This window comes from Neoarius graeffei, chromosome 17 (genome assembly GCF_027579695.1).
Source record: "Neoarius graeffei isolate fNeoGra1 chromosome 17, fNeoGra1.pri, whole genome shotgun sequence".
Taxonomy (NCBI): domain Eukaryota; kingdom Metazoa; phylum Chordata; class Actinopteri; order Siluriformes; family Ariidae; genus Neoarius; species Neoarius graeffei.
Window position 1 is genome coordinate 43,895,091 of NC_083585.1, and position 20,429 is coordinate 43,915,519.

The following is a 20,429-nucleotide window of genomic DNA, read 5'->3' on the forward strand; positions in this document are numbered from 1 at the left end:
GATTGGATTAAGGTCAGGACTTTGACTTGGCCATTCCAAAACATTCACTTTATTCTTCTTTAATCATTCTTTGGTAGAACGACTTGTGTGCTTAGGGTCGTTGTCTTGCTGCATGACCCACCTTTTGAGATTCAGTTCATGGACAGATGTCCTGACATTTTCCTTTAGAACTCGCTGGTATAATTCAGAATTCATTGTTCCATCAATGATGGCAAGCCGTCCTGGCCCAGATGCAGCAAAACAGGCCCAAACCATGATACTACCACCACCATGTTTCACAGATGGGGTAAGGTTCTTATGCTGGAATGCAGTGTTTTCCTTTCTCCAAACATAACGCTTCTCATTTAAACCCAAAAGTTCTATTTTGGTCTCATCCATCCACAAAACATTTTTGCGATAGCCTCTGGCTTGTCCACGTGATCTTTAGCAAACTGCAGACAAGCAGCAATGTTCTTTTTGGAAAGCAGTGGCTTTCTCCTTGCAACCCTCTCCTGATGGTGGACTCATGAACATTAGCCAATGTGAGAGAGGCCTTCGGTTGCTTAGAAGTTACCCTGGGGTCCTTTGTCACCTCGCCAACTATTACATGCCTTGCTCTTGGAGTGATCTTTGTTGGTCGACCACTCCTGGGGAGGGTAACAATGGTCTTGAATTTCCTCCATTTGTACACAATCTGTCTGACTGTGGATTGGTGGAGTCCAAACTCTAGAGATGGTTTTGTAACCTTTTCCAGCCTGATGAGCATCAACAACGCTTTTTCTGAGGTCCTCAGAAATCTCTTTTGTTCGTGCCATGATACACTTCCACAAACATGTGTTGTGAAGATCAGACTTGATCCCTGTTCTTTAAATAAAACAGGGTGCCCACTCACACCTGATTGTCATCCCATTGACTGAAAACACCTGACTCTAATTTCACCTTCAAATTAACTGCTAATCCTAGAGGTTCACATACTTTTGCCACTCACAGATATGTAATATCGGATCATTTTCCTCAATAAATAAATGACCAAGTATAATATTTTTGTCTCATTTGTGTAACTGGGTTCTCTTTATCTACTTTTAGGACTTGTGTGAAAATCTGATGATGTTTTTGGTCATATTTATGCAGAAATCTGGAAAGTTCTAAAGGGTTCACAAACTTTCAAGCACCACTGGAGGTTGAGGTGTCGCGTGACAGTGACCCTCAAGCCCGACATGGCGCGCGCCTTTTACGGTTGCTCTGGAAACGGCTCAACACGCTTCTTCACAGCCAGCTGACTTCGCCTGTCAGTGTGAGCGTGAGTAGACCGGCCTGAATCAATCCATCACCCGTGTTTTTAACCAGCATGAAAGGTGTGGTTCGGTCAGCTCCGTGTGCCGCGGTCAGGTTCGAATCTCAGGCTCGGCAGGATGAGACGCTGCGCTCCATCCGGCGCGCCGAACGCTTGGTGTTCCGGTCCTCCGGGGCCCCTCTGGATTCCGCCACACGCTACCGGACACCACCGGCTTCCTCCAAACTCCCGGATTTACAGCTTCTAGCTTCCGAAATTACAACCCGACCCAAATCCTCCAGCACTATGGTAAATCTACCCATCCATATACACTTACACTTTATAACCAAAGAAATAGATAATACACACAGTACCGTTCAAAAGTTTGGGGTCACTTTGAAATGTCCTTATTTTTGAAAGAAAAGCACTGTTCTTTTCAATGAAGATCACTTTAAACTAATCAGAAATCCACTCTATACATTGCTAATGTGGTAAATGACTATTCTAGCTGCAAATGTCTGGTTTTTGGTGCAATATCTGCATAGGTGTATAGAGGCAGGGCGGCACGGTGGTGTAGTGGTTAGCGCTGTCGCCTCACAGCAAGAAGGTCCTGGGTTCGAGCCCCGGGGCCGGCGAGGGCCTTTCTGTGTAGAGTTTGCATGTTCTCCCCGTGTCCGCGTGGGTTTCCTCCGGGTGCTCCGGTTTCCCCCACAGTCCAAAGACATGCAGGTTAGGTTAACTGGTGACTCTAAATTGACCGTAGGTGTGAATGGTTGTCTGTGTCTATGTGTCAGCCCTGTGATGACCTGGCGACTTGTCCAGGGTGTACCCCGCCTTTCGCCCGTAGTCAGCTGGGATAGGCTCCAGCTCGCCTGCGACCCTGTAGAAGGATAAAGCGGCTAGAGATAATGAGATGAGGTGTATAGAGGCCCATTTCCAGCAACTCTCACTCCAGTGTTCTAATGGTACAATGTGTTTGCTCATTGCCTCAGAAGGCTAATGGATGATTAGAAAACCCTTGTACAATCATGTTAGCACAGCTGAAAACAGTTGAGCTCTTTAGAGAAGCTATAAAACTGACCTTCCTTTGAGCAGATTGAGTTTCTGGAGCATCACATTTGTGGGGTCGATTAAATGCTCAAAATGGCCAGAAAAATGTCTTGACTATGTTTTCTATTCATTTTACAACTTATGGTGGTAAATAAAAGTGTGACTTTTCATGGAAAACATAAAATTGTCTGGGTGACCCCAAACTTTTGAACGGTAGTGTGTATATATACACATCAGCCATAACATTGATAGGTGAAGTGAATAACATTTGATTGAGTATCTCATTACAGTGGCACCTGTTAAGGGGTGGGATATATTAGGCAGCAAGAGAACGGTCAGTTCTTGAAGTTGATGTGTTGGAAGCAGGAAAAATGGGCAAGCGTATAACAGGGTAGTCACACTTCGTATATTCCGGGATATGTGGGTGGTGTAGTGGTTAGCACGGTCGCCTCACAGCAAGAAGATTCCGGGTTTAGTTGGCGAGGGCCTTTCTTTGTAGAGTTTGCATGTTCACCCCGTGTCTGTGTGGGTTTCCTTGGACACCATTGTTGTTCAGTGTTCTCCTGATGGTGGACTCATGAACATTTTACATTAGCCAGTATGAGAGAGGCCTTCAGTTGCTTAGAAGTTACCCTGGGGTCCTTTGTGACCTCGCCGACTATTACAGTACACGCCTTGCTCTTGGAGTGATCTTTGTTGGTCGACCACTCCTGGGGAGGGTAACAATGGTCTTGACTTTCCTCCATTTGTACACAATCTGTCTGTCTGTGGATTGGTGGAGTCCAAACTCAAAGACATGCAGTTAGGTTAACGTGGGGCGGCCTTGGGCTGAAGTGCCCTTGAGCAAGGTACCGAACCACTGACTGCTCCCCAGGCGCTGTAGTATGGCTGCTCACTGCTCTGGATGTGTGTGCGTGTTCATTGCTTTAGATGGGTTAAATGCAGAGGATGAATTTTACTGTGCATGTGACAAATAAAGGTTTCTTCTTCTAAGTGCATTCTAAAAATTCTGAGTGCATTCTAAACATTCGGGCCCATTCTTGTGGCCAGCCCGAAGGTTTTGCTCATGCTTAAAACATTCAAGGTGCATTCGAAGAGGAGAAATATCAAACGGCATTCGAAGTGCATTCTAACTGCATTCTGATTGCATTCTGAATATTTTTATGGCATTCCAAGAGCATTCGAAACATTCTGATCGTGTTCAAGGGAAAAATCAAAATGGCAAGCCACTTCAAATCCTGCCAGATGTCCCGAATGTGCCTCGAATGCCGTCAGAATGAAAATTCTTCGTATATTCTGGGATATTTGAAGTACATTCTAAGCATTCAAGCTGCATTCTCTTTGAATTCTTAGACGTTCGAAACATATATCGGCAGCTATTCCGGGAGTGTTCTGACTGCATTTGAAGTGAATTCATATAGCATTCGAGGCACCTTCCAACCAGACTTCAGGTGGTATTCGGGCAGCAATCGAACCGCACTCGTACGACATTCGAAGTGCATTCTTGATATTCTTACTGCATTCTAACAGCATTCGAGGTATTCCTACTGTGTTCCAACTACATTCGAAAGCTAATACACCCGGAATGTGCAAGAATCATTCGAGGCGGATTCGAAGCGCATTCTAAGTATTCGAACGGCATTCTTACAAAGCTGTAAGAATGTTGGTCAGTTTGAAATTCCTGCCCGAATGTGGCACAAATTTTGAAAAAATGTTAATTTTTTCAATTCTGAATAAGTGTGATGGGGCCTTAAGGATCTGAGCGACTTTGACAAGGGCCAAATTGTGATGGCTTGTTGACTGGGTCTGATCATCTCCAAAATGCGCATCTCTCATAACCCGGTACAGGACGGAACAGTACCGATATGGTGTCACGTCTCATCTCATCTCATTATCTCTAGCCACTTTATCCTCCTACAGGGTCGCAGGCAAGCTGGAGCCTATCCCAGCTGACTACGGGCGAGAGGCGGGGTACACCCTGGACAAGTCGCCAGGTCATCACCGGGCCGACACATAGACACAGACAACCATTCACACTCACATTCACACCTACGCTCAATTTAGAGTCACCAGTTAACCTAACCTGCATGTCTTTGGACTGTGGGGGAAACCGGAGCACCCGGAGGAAACCCACGCGGACACGGGGAGAACATTCAAACTCCGCACAGAAAGGCCCTCGCCGGCCACGGGGCTCGAACCCAGGACCTTCTTGCTGTGAGGCGACTTCTGTGCGGAGTTTGCATGTTCTCCCCGTGTCCGCGTGGGTTTCCTCCGGGTGCTCCAGTTTCCCCCACAGTCCAAAGACATGCAGGTTAGGTTAACTGGTGACTCTAAATTGACCGTAGGTGTGAATGTGAGTGTGAATGGTTGTCTGTGTCTATGTGTCGGCCCTGTGATGACCTGGCGACTTGTCCAGGGTGTACCCCGCCTCTCGCCCGTAGTCAGTTGGGATAGGCTCCAGCTTGCCTGCGACCCTGTAGGACAGGATAAGCGGCTACAGATAATGGATGGATGGATGTTTTATTGTCAAAACATATAAACACGGATTTCTTTGTGACGTCACGCCGAGGTATATTCCGTAATTGGAGTTCCGGACTTTTAGATCAATTTCGATTGAAAATATCATAAATATAATGTTAATACAATGTGGCGGGATATAATAATACTGGATAATCAAAGAATACATGACAGTGATACGTGTGAGTACAAGATGTTAAGTATGAAACCCCTGAATATTTAGAAAACGTAACGTTATTGTAATGTACTGTCCCGTTCTGGTTCATACTTTCCGTACCGGGTTATGGGAGACACCTCCAAAATGGCACATCTTGTGGGGTGTTCCCAGTACACAGTGGTTAGTACCTACCAAAAGTGGTCCAAAGAAGGACAACCGGTGAACCGACGACAGGATCATGGGTGTCGAAGGCTCACCGATTATCATGGGGCACGAAGGCTAGCCCATATGGTTCACTGTAGCACAAACTGCTGAAAAGGTTAATGCTGGCTGAAACAGAAAGATGTCAATATTAACTTTTTCAGCAGTTTGTGCTACATTAGCTCTTCTGTGGGATTGGATCATACAGCTTAGCCTTCGTGCCCCATGCCAATCAATGAAAAAATTAATGCTGACACCTTTCATCAGGTTTTACAGTGTATCTATCATGTATGTAGACAGTTAATGATTGTAGCCCATCTGTTGATATGTACAGTCCACCCTCATCCTTGGGAAGGCACCATGAGATGTTGGGGTCTGTTTGGGTAAAGTGTCTAAAGAGTGTACAACACCATGTTTAAATACCTCAATATTGCAGCTAGGCCTGATACACTTGTGTCAGTGCCACTGCTTTGCTGAAAATGGACCACCACAGAAATGATGTGATCAGAGGTCGGTGAGGGTTCTTTGCCCTCATAAATGAGGGAGGCTGACACAGAGGGGTTCCACTCAGTAATTGTATCACTAAGATGAATGTGATAAAGCAAGTGAGCATGCAGTAGCTACAGGGTAGATGTAGCTAATGAGGTGGTGACCTGAGTATAACAAACATCTTTATGTTTTTCCCTGAAGTTGCATTCATTGTGTGCGAGTGGCCCGTTCCCACCACCTGCGTTGCGTGAGCAGAGTGCCGGCCTCAGCGTAGCAGTGGCTGCTGAATACACCCGTGCTGTACGGCAAGTAGAAGGCCGTTTACGGAGACAGGCAGGGAAGATCACTGAGGAAGCCACTAGGCTGGATCATCAGAAAGAGAAACTGGAGAAACTGCTGCGAAGTGTCAGGACAGCGCTGCTCATCAACCAGAAAACCACAGACGCACGGTCACGAAGACCAGCCACTGAGAGAGTGAGTGAGACGGGATGGGTGGCAAAATTTTGCTTTGTTACGGGATCTGGTATGTTTTGTCAAAGAACGTTACCAAGAACCGCCTACTTTCACAGGGTGAGGCAATATGACTGACACATGACCAGCGTCAGTTTGTTTTCCTATTCAAAAGCTGATTAGTGTATACAGGCCAGTACAGAGAGCCAATCAGCTTCCTACCTTTTTACATTAATGGCATTTAGCAGATGCTCTTATCCAGAGTGACGTAAAACATACCTAGAGCAGTCTGGCATTAGGTGCCTTGCTCAAGGGTACTTCAGCCATTCCTGCTGGTCCAGGGAATCAAACCAGCAACCTTTTGGTCCCAAAGCTGCTTCTCTAACCATTAGGCCATGGCCTCCCCCATTTATATTCTGATAGTCATGGCCAGAAGAGTGTACAAAAATATTATAGTCAGAATATCTCTGTCTGAGACCAAGACTAGTCCATCCATCCATCCATCCATCCATTATCTCTAGCCGCTTATCTTGTTCTACAGGGTCGCAGGCAAGCTGGAGCCTATCCCAGCTGACTACGGGCGAAAGGCGGGGTACACCCTGGACAAGTCGCCAGGTCATCACAGGGCTGACACACAGACACAGACAACCATTCACACTCGCATTCACACCTACGGTCAATTTAGAGTCACCAATTAATCTAACCTACATGTCTTTGGACTGTGGGGGAAACCGGAGCACCCGGAGGAAACCCACGCGGACACGGGGAGAACATGCAAACTCTGCACAGAAAGGCCCTCACCAGCTAGAACCCAGGACCTTCTTGCTATGAGGCGACAGTGCTAACCACTACAGCACCGTGCCGCCCCTCAAGACTGGTCAAAATGTAATAATTAGACAGCAAGACATTTCTTGTGCTCTCATATTTCTTACATAGTTAAAAATAACCAATAATCCAAATCAAAGCAGAATTTTTATCATTTCCAGAAAGGGTTATAGACCTAAGTATATGAATTTAATCATATAAATGATACAAAAATGGTGATTTTGCAGATTTTTGCAAAATTGCAGAGGATATACAGTAGCTATTTTATGCAGTACTCCCAGTGTTCCCAGTTTAAGCAGAGCTTCTCAGTGTTTCTCCTTTTCTCTTAAAATTAACTTCCAGGTATGTGTAAATTTAACAGACGGGATGCGACTGACAGTCGCAAGGACGAACATTCAGTTTCAGACACAGTGAATGTTTTCATACATTAATGTTTTCTAACGTTTTCCTATGAAGGCAAAAGATGGAGCTGATCATCTGCTCTGCCATGAGAGGAAGGGCTTGAACAAGCTGAAGCAGAAACTGGAGACTTCTCTGAGAGACACTTTAATTCAGTTGCAGGTATAAACAAGACTATAGACTATAAAAGATGCAAAGGCAAAACACACGTGTTTCTGATGTAGTCTTTAAACCCTGTGACTTTAAGACCCTAGCTCGGAGCAACAGACAGCTCCTGGACTGTGCCTTTGAAAGGTCCAGGGTAATTGAACTGCTCCCACAGCATGGATCACCTTTAGCAGCTGTGCATGGCTCACTTTCTCCTCTCGCACAGAAACCTGACCCCTCGGGTCCATTTACCCCAGGTACTGACACCAACACGTTTATGTGATACTGTCTTTAGAATTGAGATGATAATTTCCTTCACAGGGGTGAAAATATAATTTCAAAATGTTCTCCAGTGAGTTGGGATATTGTTTAAGATTTGTGTGTGTTGAATACATCTCCCAAATCCACACACAGAGTGTAAAGAGGCACTAGATTCATCAGCAGCTGTGTTTCGGACGTCTCAGCAGCTCAGCAGGAGCATTGAACAGGTCATGAGCGACGCCATCATTAAACAGACAACTCTACATCATTCAGTCAATGAGGGTCTGTTAAAGAAAATTGCAGAAACCCAGAGTTTACAGGTGAGATGAGAATCAAGTAGTTGTTCTTTATAAACTAAAATACCTTTTTTCTCCCCCGAAATATTGATCAGTTTATTTATTTATTGGTACTACATAATCCAGTGTATCATGGAAGAATGTATTAGCTCGTATGTGATGTAAGACATAGCTAATGTTTCCATAGCAGCTGCAATTCACCACACATGCAGCAGAGGGCTCGAGAAATTAAGAACTGTCTTCAAAAAGCCACATCCATCCATCCATCCATTATCTGTAGCCACTTTATCCTGTTCTACAGGGTCGCAGGCAAGCTGGAGCCTATCCCAGCTGACTACGGGTGAAAGGCGGGGTACACCCTGGACAAGTCGCCAGGTCATCACAGGGCTGACACATAGACACAGACAACCATTCACACTCACATTCACACCTACGGTCAATTTAGAGTCACCAGTTAACCTAACCTGCATGTCTTTGGACTGTGGGGGAAACCGGAGCACCCGGAGGAAACCCACGCGGACACGGGGAGAACATGCAAACTCCGCACAGAAAGGCCCTCGCCGGCCACGGGGCTCAAACCCAGACCTTCTTGCTGTGAAGAAGAAGGCACCACCGTGCCACCCCAAGCCACATACATAAATTTCTAAATATACTCTATTTTTCACAATATTTTTAATTACTATAAAATACTGGCCTATATCTCTGTACTTTTAAGATAGAATATATAGGATATTACACAGCTGTGTGAAGATATGACGTTTCTCTCTGAGTGGTGAATATATTCACAAGTGAGTGAAGCGAATGAATGAAATATTTTTCAACACAAGAAGATAAACTTTGTATCTTTGCACCTCCATGTAATGTTCTTAATATTATTTGGACACATCCACACACACAAAAAAACGCAAGTTAATCAAAAGAATTTTCATTTTGAACCGGTTCGCCATTTTCAGAAAGCGCATCTAGTCAGCGGGAAAACACTGGGAATGATGTCATCGGAGTGAAATATCGGGAATTATTCTGTCCACCTTCACTGGATATGAGCAATTGTGCGCTCTGATTGGCTACTCTACTACTAGGCTATCAGCTCGTATACCGTGAGTAGAGAAAAACAAAATGGCAGAGCGTGTTCCCGAACCAACCAAGGATGAAATAAAAACTACTCGAAAACAAAACCCCCCAAAAAATACCATAAAAAGCAACAAAATATGAAATGAACGTATTTGATGGTAAAATATTCTCTTTTTTATTTTTCAGGAATTATTATTATAGCATTTTTCACAAATTGCTCCTGTCATTTCACCGGTTTGTTTACATTCTAAGCAGAAATGATTTTGTCGGATGTTTTATATAAAGTTTTTATTTCTTGTATTTGCAAAAAATAAAAATAAAAATGCTCTGTTTCTCAAAACCCAGGGAATGTGGATAGAATAATACCGTTATTCCACTCCATCTCGTCGTACATGCCTTATAGCCAACTCGGTGCTATGTGACTCCTCAGCTATCAGCTCATGTACGACTCAATTTCGTGGAATAACTGTTAATTATTTTTTTCACGGTCCGGTTTCCATCATATCCTGCGCTCTGATTGGCTGGCGAGCGGGTCCATATCCTACGATACGGACCCCAGTTATGGACCTCTGGTGACTCACTCGTTCACAGCAACAACAAACATCGTAGCAATTTTTGTCAACATTTATTTTCGCATTTCTCAGGAGAATAGCATTAATTTTATGTCATGGATAGCGATAACGACAGTCTTCACAGTGAAAGCGAGTTTTACTACCCTGAGGAAGAAGAAATAAAAGAAAACATTTCAGGAGAAATCTAAAAACCTGTAACTTGCTAACGCCGAGCAAAAACATGGCTGAATCCTGAATGACTCAATTTTGTATAAATAGGGGACTACATAGGTGGCAAAATGTAGTTTTTTTCCTGCCATGGAAGTGCACTTGTATACCGAGGAGGAAGGCATTTGCATTACAGCCGTGAATGAGGATTCAAAATGGCGGCTCGGCTCGGTTTTCCCTTTTGAGCGCTCTCGTTTTCTGTTAGAATTTGGTAAAGAAAAAAAAATATATTATTTACCAGCTTAAGGTCGGTCCGTATGGTGAAATACCGTGACCTCAGCCTTGAATACTGACCTCGGCCCAGAGGGCCTCGCTCAGTACTTTCAAGACCTCGGTCACGGTATTTCACGATACGGACCTCCCAGCTGGTAAATAACACACATATACAACCCCTGGCAAAAAGTATGGAATCACCAGTCTTGGATGAGCACTCATTCACACGTTTTATTCTGTAGAACAAACTCAGATCACAAACATGATACAATAATAGTCATTCCAAAGTGCACCTTCTTGGCCTTCAGAAACACTAAAATAAATGAAGAAAAAGCATTGTGGAAGTCAGTAAATGTTACTTTTATAGACCAAGTACAGGGAAAAAAAATATGGAATCACTCAATTCTGAGGAAAAAAATATGGAATCACTCAATTTTCAGGTAGAAAATAAGGACTCACCCAGTCAATTTCCTTTCCCTAAATTGACGCCTGCCTCAGATTAGATCTGCTCGTTAGTCTGCAGTTAGAAACAGCGCAGTTATCACACCTTGGAGGGCTGCTGGATCAAGTGGATTGGCAAGAATCATGGCTCCAACAAGAGAGATGTCTCTTGAAACAAAAGAGAGGATTGTCAAACTTCTTAAAGAAGGTAACTCTTCACGCATGGTTGCCAAAGATGTGGGCTGTTCACAGTCAGCTGTATCTAAGATATGGACCAAGTACAAACAGCATGGGAAGGTTTTTAAAGCCAAGCGTACTGGTAGACCAAGGAAGACATCAAAGCATCAAGACAAAAAACTTAAGGCCATATGTCTTGAAAACCGAAAAAGTACAACAAAACAAATGAAGCATAAATAGGAGGAAGCTGGAGTCAATGTACAAGTATGTGACCGAACCGTGAGAAATCGCCTAAAGGAAATGGGATTTTCATATAGGAAAGCTAAAAGAAAACCATCATTGACACCTAAACAGAAAAGAACAAGACTACAATGGGCTAAGGAGAAGCAATCATGGACTGTGGATGACTGGATGAAAGTTATCTTCAGTGATGAATCACGAATCTGCATTGGACAAGGTGATGATGCTGGAACTTTTGTTTGGTGCCGTTCCAGTGAGATTTATGAAGAGGACTGCCTGAAGAAAACATCTAAATTTCCACAATCCTTGATGATATGGGGCTGCATGTCAGGCAAAGGCACTGGGGAGGTGGCTGTGGTTACTTCTTCAATAAATGCACAGGTTTACATTGACATTTTGGACAGTTTTCTTATCCCTTCAATTGAAAAGATGTTTGGGGATGATGAAATAATTTTCCAAGATGACAATGCATCGTGCCATAGAGCAAAAACTGTGAAAGCATTCCTTGGTGAAAGACACATCCAGTCAATGTCATGGCCTGCAAATAGTCCAGATCTCAACCCAATAGAAAACATGTGGTGGAAATTGAAAAAAATGGTCCACGACAAGGCTCCGGCCTGCAAAGCTGATCTGGCAACTGCAATCAAAGAGAGTTGGCACCAGATTGATGAAGAATACTGTTTGTCACTCATCAAGTCCATGCCTAAGAGACTGCAAGCCCTTATAAAAGCCAGAGGTGGTGCAACTAAGTACTAGTGATGTGTTTTGAATGTTCTTTTGTTTGTCTGTTTTTCATGATTCCATATTTTTTTTCCTCAGAATTGAGTGATTCCATATTTTTTTTTCCCTGTACTTGGTCTATAAAAGTAACATTTACTGACTTCCACAATGCTTTTTCTTCATTTATTTTAGTGTTTCTGAAGGCCAAGAAGGTGCATTTTGGAATGACTTTATTATTGTATCATGTTTGTGATCTGAGTTTGTTCTACAGAATAAAAAGTGTGAATGAGTGCTCATCCAAGACTGGTGATTCCATACTTTTTGCCAGGGGTTGTATATACAACCCCGATTCCAAAAAAGTTGAGACAAAGTACAAATTATAAATAAAAACAGAATGCAATAATTTACAAATCTCAAAAACTGATATTGTATTCACAATAGAACATAGACAACATATCAAATGTCGAAAGTGAGACATTTTGAAATTTCATGCCAAATATTGGCTCATTTGAAATTTCATGACAGCAGCACATCTCAAAAAAGTTGGGACAGGGGCAATAAGAGGCCAGAAAAGTTAAAGGGACAAAAAAGGAACAGCTGGAGGACCAAATTGCAACTCATTAGGTCAATTGGCAATAGGTCATTAACATGACTGGGTATAAAAAGAGCATCTTGGAGTGGCAGCGGCTCTCAGAAGTAAAGATGAGAAGAGGATCACCAATCCCCCTAATTCTGCGCCGACAAATAGTGGAGCAATATCAGAAAGGAGTTCGACAGTGTAAAATTGCAAAGAGTTTGAACATATCATCATCTACAGTGCATAATATCATCAAAAGATTCAGAGAATCTGGAAGAATCTCTGTGCGTAAGGGTCAAGGCCGGAAAACCATACTGGGTGCCCGTGATCTTCGGGCCCTTAGACGGCACTGCATCACATACAGGCATGCTTCTATATTGGAAATCACAAAATGGGCTCAGGAATATTTCCAGAGAACATTATCTGTGAACACAATTCACCGTGCCATCCGCCGTTGCCAGCTAAAACTCTATAGTTCAAAGAAGAAGCCGTATCTAAACATGATCCAGAAGCGCAGACGTCTTCTCTGGGCCAAGGCTCATTTAAAATGGACTGTGGCAAAGTGGAAAACTGTTCTGTGGTCAGACGAATCAAAATTTGAAGTTCTTTATGGAAATCAGGGATGCCGTGTCATTCGGACTAAAGAGGAGAAGGACGACCCGAGTTGTTATCAGCGCTCAGTTCAGAAGCCTGCATCTCTGATGGTATGGGGTTGCATTAGTGCGTGTGGCATGGGCAGCTTACACATCTGGAAAGACACCATCAGTGCTGAAAGGTATATCCAGGTTCTAGAGCAACATATGCTCCCGTCCAGACGACGTCTCTTTCAGGGAAGACCTTGCATTTTCCAACATGACGATGCCAAACCACATACTGCATCAATTACAGCATCATGGCTGCGTAGAAGAAGGGTCCGGGTACTGAACTGGCCAGCCTGCAGTCCAGATCTTTCACCCATAGAAAACATTTGGCGCATCATAAAACGGAAGATACGACAAAAAAGACCTAAGACAGTTGAGCAACTAGAATCCTACATTAGACAAGAATGGGTTAACATTCCTATCCCTAAACTTGAGCAACTTGTCTCCTCAGTCCCCAGACGTTTACAGACTGTTGTAAAGAGTAAAGGGGATGTCTCACAGTGGTAAACATGGCCTTGTCCCAACTTTTTTGAGATGTGTTGTTGTCATGAAATTTAAAATCACCTAATTTTTCTCTTTAAATGATACATTTTCTCAGTTTAAACATTTGATATGTCATCTATGTTCTATTCTGAATAAAATATGGAATTTTGAAACTTCCACATCATTGCATTCCGTTTTTATTTACAATTTGTACTTTGTCCCAACTTTTTTGGAATCGGGGTTGTATATATATTTCACTCAGATCCACAATGTTTTTTGTATGAAAAATGCGAGTTTTTCAACACGAGAAGATCAACTTCATATCTTCAAGCCAACAAGTGATTTTATTTTTATTATATAGACACATTCACCAACAAAAAGTACCCAAATTTATCAAAACAATTCATTGATTTCCTCACAAGTGACACATAGAGATTTGTGTCACGGTTTTGATTCTCCATGTCCTGGATGTAGCTCGTGAAAAATACGAGTGGTGTATTTCCCAGTAAAACACTCGTGTCCATATAATCTATATTATTTATATGATCTGTATCATTCTGCCCTCCCAGATAGTTAGCCATTTTGCTAACTCCTACTAATTTGTCATATACACAAGTGGTATTTGATTCTCTAATATTGCAGTCTTTACTATTTTATTATCAGAAATGTTTATCAGCTGTTTATAAAACACTAATCAAACCTGCCAAAATGCACCGTCACGGTCAAAACAGTTCATTATTAGCTAAGCTACCTAGCTAATCTAGTGTGTAGTGATTGCTAAGCTATAGTGTAGTGTATCATGTCATTAGCATATAGCATATAATTTCTGGGGCGGCACGGTGGTGTAGTGGTTAGCGCCGTCGCCTCACAGCAAGAAGGTCTGGGTTCGAGCCCCGTACCCGGCGAGGGCCTTTCTGTGTGGAGTTTGCATGTTCGTCCCGTGTCCGCGTGGGTTTCCTCCGGGTGCTCCGGTTTCCCCCACAGTCCAAAGACATGCAGGTTAGGTTAACTGGTGACTCTAAATTGACCGTAGGTGTGAATGTGAGTGTGAATGGTTGTCTGTGTCTATGTGTCAGCCCTGTGATGACCTGGCGACTTGTCCAGGGTGTACCCCGCCTTTCGCCCGTAGTCAGCTGGGATAGGCTCCAGCTTGCCTGCGACCCCGTAGAACAGGATAAAGCGGCTAGAGATAATGAGATGAGATGAGATATCATTTCTGGCTAGCTAACTTAGCATCTTAGCATTCGATGTTGTGGATCATCATATTCTGTAACAACGCAATTCTGTAAATGTTTTAAATGGGAAAACGTGACTGCTGTGTTAACAATTAAAATATGATTTCCGCTTGTGCACATAGATCCACTAGAAATGTACTAAATGGCTAAATCTTTCTTTCTTAGCAACGTCTCACACTGAGCGCAGCAGCCACTAGACAGGCCATCTATCACAAACGGAGACAGATGCAATGTGCCATCTATAGCCATGGCAGAGCGTTGGTATGTGTTGGTAGTGATGTGTTAGTTGCAGCATTGATATTTATGTAGTCATTTAGACTGTTTGACTTTTACCTCGGTCCTGGATATCAGGAAAATCTCCCCATTTACTGTATATGACATTGTTAGCCATGTTGTAATGTAAGACTAGCTCACCAAGTATTTATAAGATGAAGCCATATTATTTAATGCGCTCTATCTTTCTGCTGTAGGGTCCAGTCAACGCCGATGATCTTTTCTGCAGAGAGAGAACGAACAGGCCTGTCGTGCAGGTCTACGAGAGACATTCAAGTTTTCAGCTGCCTGAATCCAGACTCCGAACACAGGTAGTGTTATCAACATGATTACCAATTGCGTGTTTGTCCACATTTGTAATCCACTTATGATCTTTAGCGATTAATTCCAGAACAGACATAATTACCAGCAAGTGCTTAAATGGTTTGGATATCACTGAATAATTTACCAGACAAGTATGAGTGCATAAATAATTTTGCTTAATGCAAAGTTTTCTGTCACTGTATGATGTCGTAAAACATACTACTGTATTATGTTTGTCTTGTAGGGCAGTGTTATTCTGAAGCAATATTTGAAGTGTGCAGAAAAAGCAGTAGAAGAGCTGCAGGTTGCACATTTGCAGCTGGAGGATGACTCTTGTGCAAAGAGAGCGGCAGCGAGTGTGGACTCTGCCATAGTCCGACTTCGAAGAAGGAACATGCCTCACGTGTTCGTCCAGTCAGCAAGCACATAAAATTAGAAACACATCTGTGTCAACACTATCGAGAAGCTTTATTTATACAGGGGACACACTTCAGTGTATATATCTTTGTGGCCAGTATTATACAGGGTTGAGCATGTGAGTGTATTATACTTGTAAATTGTATTGAAGCTTTTTTAAACAGATCATATTAACTTACATAATGACCCATACATCTGGTCATCATTAATTAACAGTTATTCGAGACAAAGTCGAGGTTATTATTCACCGATATTCACTGAGCCTGAGGCAGATAACCGTTTTAGTGTACGGTAAATGCACAGGTGACTATTTAAAATTTTTTTTAATTAAAAATAATTGATTTCAAATTTCAAAAGCAAATATAGTAAAGGCGCACACCGACTTGTGTCACTTATCTATGCCGACTTACATAAAATACTTTGTTTCGAAATCGATAAAACAAATCACGGTTCCACTTTACATTTGAATAGTTTTCGACCAAACTTCATAGCACCTTTAGTGCTTTTAGGAACAGCATTTTCTTTCAGAATTTGTATTTCTTCCTCACGTACAGTGACAAAGTGATTGGTAGCCATTTTGTCAAGTCGCTCAAGGTGATTATCAAGAAATAGTCTGAATTTCTTGACCAATCAGCACGCTGGATTTTCTATAAATCACCTGTATATTTATACTAAATAAAATTACTCTTAAGTTTTTGTTTGTGCCTTTAATTCTCAGTGAATAGCCTGGAGGAAAACGATGTTTCAGATGTCTCGGTATGTTGGATATTATCTGCATGAGAAGCATGGTGGCTAGGTTGGGGTGGTGGTTATTATGCTTATTTAAATGTACTGGAAAGAAAGAAGCATTAAGATTGTGTACAATATTTATATTATGGGCAACACTACTTGTGTCCTTATTTTATTTTGAGAATTCTGATTGGATTGAAAAGCTCGGTAAAAGGCATCAGTGTTACTTCAGTTAATTTTCCAGTGAGCTGATACAATGTACTCATAGCTAGCAAGCTACATATCTAACTTGGCATAAGCTAGATAACTGTATTCATCCACAATATTCGTTGATTGTAGTGAATCCAGATCTTATCCTAGAAACACTATGTGAGAAAGGAATACACTTTGGATGGGAAGCCAGTCCATAAGGCAACACACACACTTACAGTGGTGCTTGAAAGTTTGTGAACCCTTTAGAATTTTCTATATTTCTGCATAAATATGACCTAAAACATCATCAGATTTTCACACAAGTCCTAAAAGTAGATAAAGAGAACCCAGTTAAACAAACGAGACTAAAATATTATACTTGGTCATTTATTTATTGAGGAAAATGATCCAATATTACATATCTGTGAGTGGCAAAAGTACATGAACCTTTGTTTTCAGTATCTGGTGTGACCCCCTTGTGCAGCAATAACTGCAACTAAACGTTTGCGGTAACTGTTGATCAGTCCTGCACACCAGCTTGGAGGAATTTTAGCCCATTCCTCCGTACAGAACAGCTTCAACTCTGGGATGTTGGTGGGTTTCCTCACATGAACTGCTCGCTTCAGGTCCTTCCACAACATTTCCATTGGATTAAGGTCAGGACTTTGACTTGGCCATTCCAAAACATTCACTTTATTCTTCTTTAACCATTCTTTGGTAGAACGACTTGTGTGCTTAGGGTCGTTGTCGTGCTGCATGACCCACCTTCTCTTGAGATTCAGTTCATGGACAGATGTCCTGACATTTTCCTTTAGAATTCACTGGTATAATTCAGAATTCATTGTTCCATCAATGATGGCAAGCCGTCCTGGCCCAGATGCAGTAAAACGGGCCCAAACCATGATACTACCACCACCATGTTTCACAGATGGGGTAAGGTTCTTATGTTGGAATGCAGTGTTTTCCTTTCTCCAAATATAACGCTTCTTATTTAAACCAAAAAGTTCTATTTTGGTCTCATCCTTCTACAAAACATTTTTCCAATAGCCTTCTGGCTTGTCCATGTGATTTTTAGCAAACTGCAGATGAGCAGCAATGTTCTTTTTGGAGAGCAGTGGCTTTCTCCTTGCAACCCTGCCATGCACACCATTGTTGTTCAGTGTTCTCCTGATGGTGGACTCATGAACATTAACATTAGTCAATGTGAGAGAGGCCTTCAGTTGCTTAGAAGTTACCCTGGGGTCCTTTGTGACCTCGCCGACTATTACACGCCTTGCTCTTGGAGTGATCTTTGTTGGTCAACCACTCCTGGGGAGGGTAACAATGGTCTTGAATTTCCTCCATTTGTACACAATCTGTCTGACTGTGGATTGGTGGAGTCCAAACTCTTCAGAGATGGTTTTATAACATTTTCCAGCCTGATGAGCATCAACAACGCTTTTTCTGAGGTCCTCAGAAATCTCCTTTGTTCGTGCCATGATACACTTCCACAAACATGTGTTGTGAAGATCAGACTTTGATAGATCCCTGTTCTTTAAATAAAACAGGGTGCCCACTCACACCTGATTGTCATCCCATTGATTGAAAACACCTGACTCTAATTTCACCTTCAAATTAACTGCTAATCCTAGAGGTTCACATACTTTTGCCACTCACAGATATGTAATATTGGATCATTTTCCTCAATAAATAAATGACCAAGTATAATATTTTAGTCTCATTGGGTTCACAAACTTTCAAGCACCACTGTATTTACACCGAGGAGCAATATAGCGTAGTCAGTCCACCAACCAGCATGGTTTTGGAATGTGGAAGGAGACTGGAAAAGGGAAAAAAACAGACAAGAGAAAGAAAAAAAACCCTAGCCCTGAGTTTTATATGTTGCGAAAAACAATTCCATTCTTGTAATGTAATAGAACTGTAATTTGCTCTAAAGTAGGCCAGTTTCTGCAATAATCTGCTCTTAAGTCCCTTTTAGAATTATTAGCTTTTATACTCTTTGTGAAAGACATTTTTTAGAAAGAAAGAAGGAGCATACTTCTTAGAGACTCCCATACTTCATCAGGACTAAAAAGATTATCCTTTCCCAACATGACTCAGTGATGATACGATCCGCTTCTGTCATCAGTTGTAATCATCTGTAGTCAGTATAGGCTTACTAATGTTTAAAGCAGACTTTGAGCTAGGTTTTTGGTTAAATAGGTGGCACTGAATACGTTTGTAATTATTTTCCTACTCCTTGAGCCGGCCCCCATTCCTATCCCTATACGTACACAAAGCTCCGCCCCAGAAATATGGTGGTTCAACTCAAATTAACATTAGCAAGGACTGTCCTATCACTTTCCAGGGCAAGTGATTAAAAAGCCATGTTATAAACACACGCATTTATTTATATACATCTCCATCCATTATCTGTAGCCACAGATAATTAATTACATTAATAACATTTAGCAGACGCTCTTATCCAGAGCAACATATAACATATCCAGAGCAGCCTGGGGAGCAGTAGGGGGTTAGGTGCCTTGCTCAAGGGCACTTCAGTCATTCCTACTGGTCCAGGGAATCAAACCAGCAACTTTATGGTCCCAAAGCTACTTCTCTAACCATTAGGCCATGGCTTCCCCATTTCATTATTTTTTAGCCATTTTTGGTCTATAGCATTTCTTTACATGTGCCAAAGTCTTGCACAGTACTGTGTATACTGTACACACACAATATTATAAAATTGTGTATAATAATTATTATTATTACCAACTTATAGCTGTGTAACAATAAATAAATAACAATTAGGCAGTCACTGCTTGTCGCAGTTACTAACGAAGGGCTCCCCATCAAAGAAAAGGCTGAGACCCCAAAGCAACTGAAAGAAAGGAAAAGGCTAGAACGGGTACAAAGGTGGAAGAGCAAGCCTCTGCATGGGCAATTCGTGTGCCAAACAGAAGTAGTAAGAGATGAGGCATCTTGGGATTGGCTGAGGAAAGGAGATCTTAGGAAGGAGACCGAGGGGCTGATTATAGCTGCACAGGATCAAGCATTGAGAACGAATGCGATCAAGGCAAAGGTTGAAAAACAAAATCTGTCTCCACTCTGTAGGATGTGCGGGGAGAAGGATGAGGCAATATGGCACCTGCACTGTAAAATATAATAAGTTGACTTTACTTAAAAAAAATATGCAAAGTCGTTGCCTCAAAAAAAGTCATTTATGTTGATTTAGATAAATTAGATTGGGTTAACTTATTTTTTGTGAGTTTGCAGTACTCAAATTAACTTAGATTAGTTTGATTACATTAACTTATTTATTTTGAGTTTGCAGTACTCACAAACTTATATTAATTTGATTACATTAACTTATTTATTGTGAGTTTGCAGTACTCATCTTATATAATTTTGATTACATTAACTTATTTATTTTAAGTTTACAGTACAAGTTAATGTAATCAAAATTATATAAGATGAGTACTGCAAACTCACAATAAATAAGTTAATGTAATCAAATTAATATAAGTTTGTGAGTACTGCAAACTCAAAATAAATAAGTTAATGTAATCAAACTAATCTAAGTTAATTTGAGTACTGCAAACTCACAAAAAATAAGTTAACCCAATCTAATTTATCTAAATCAACATAAATGACTTTTTTTGAGGCAACGACTTTGCATATTTTTTTTAAGTAAAGTCAACTTATTATATTTTACAGTGTGATCACTGAATGTAGTAAGTTGGCGCAGACAGAGAACAAACACTGTCATGATAATGTGGCTAGGATCGTTCATTGGAACATCGCCCGATCTCATGGACTCGAAATATGAGCATAAGCCTGAAGGGGTAATGGAGAGCGGAGAAGTGAAGTTGCTATGGGATTTCAATATCCAGACGTGTTCCCACATCCAAGCAA

The 20,429-nt window shown here is 41.8% G+C and overlaps 1 protein-coding gene across 1 annotated transcript; it reads left to right on the forward strand.

Moving 5' to 3' along the window:
* The first annotated feature begins 1,327 nt into the window (after window positions 1-1,327).
* tektl1 (tektin like 1) lies at window positions 1,328-15,627 on the forward strand. Its single transcript, XM_060898160.1, has 8 exons — window positions 1,328-1,561; window positions 5,868-6,140; window positions 7,398-7,502; window positions 7,588-7,744; window positions 7,902-8,068; window positions 14,787-14,882; window positions 15,092-15,205; window positions 15,442-15,627. The coding sequence occupies exons 1-8, from the start codon at window positions 1,328-1,330 to the stop codon at window positions 15,625-15,627; spliced, it is 1,332 nt and encodes a 443-aa protein (XP_060754143.1).
* Window positions 15,628-20,429: the final 4,802 nt, after the last annotated feature.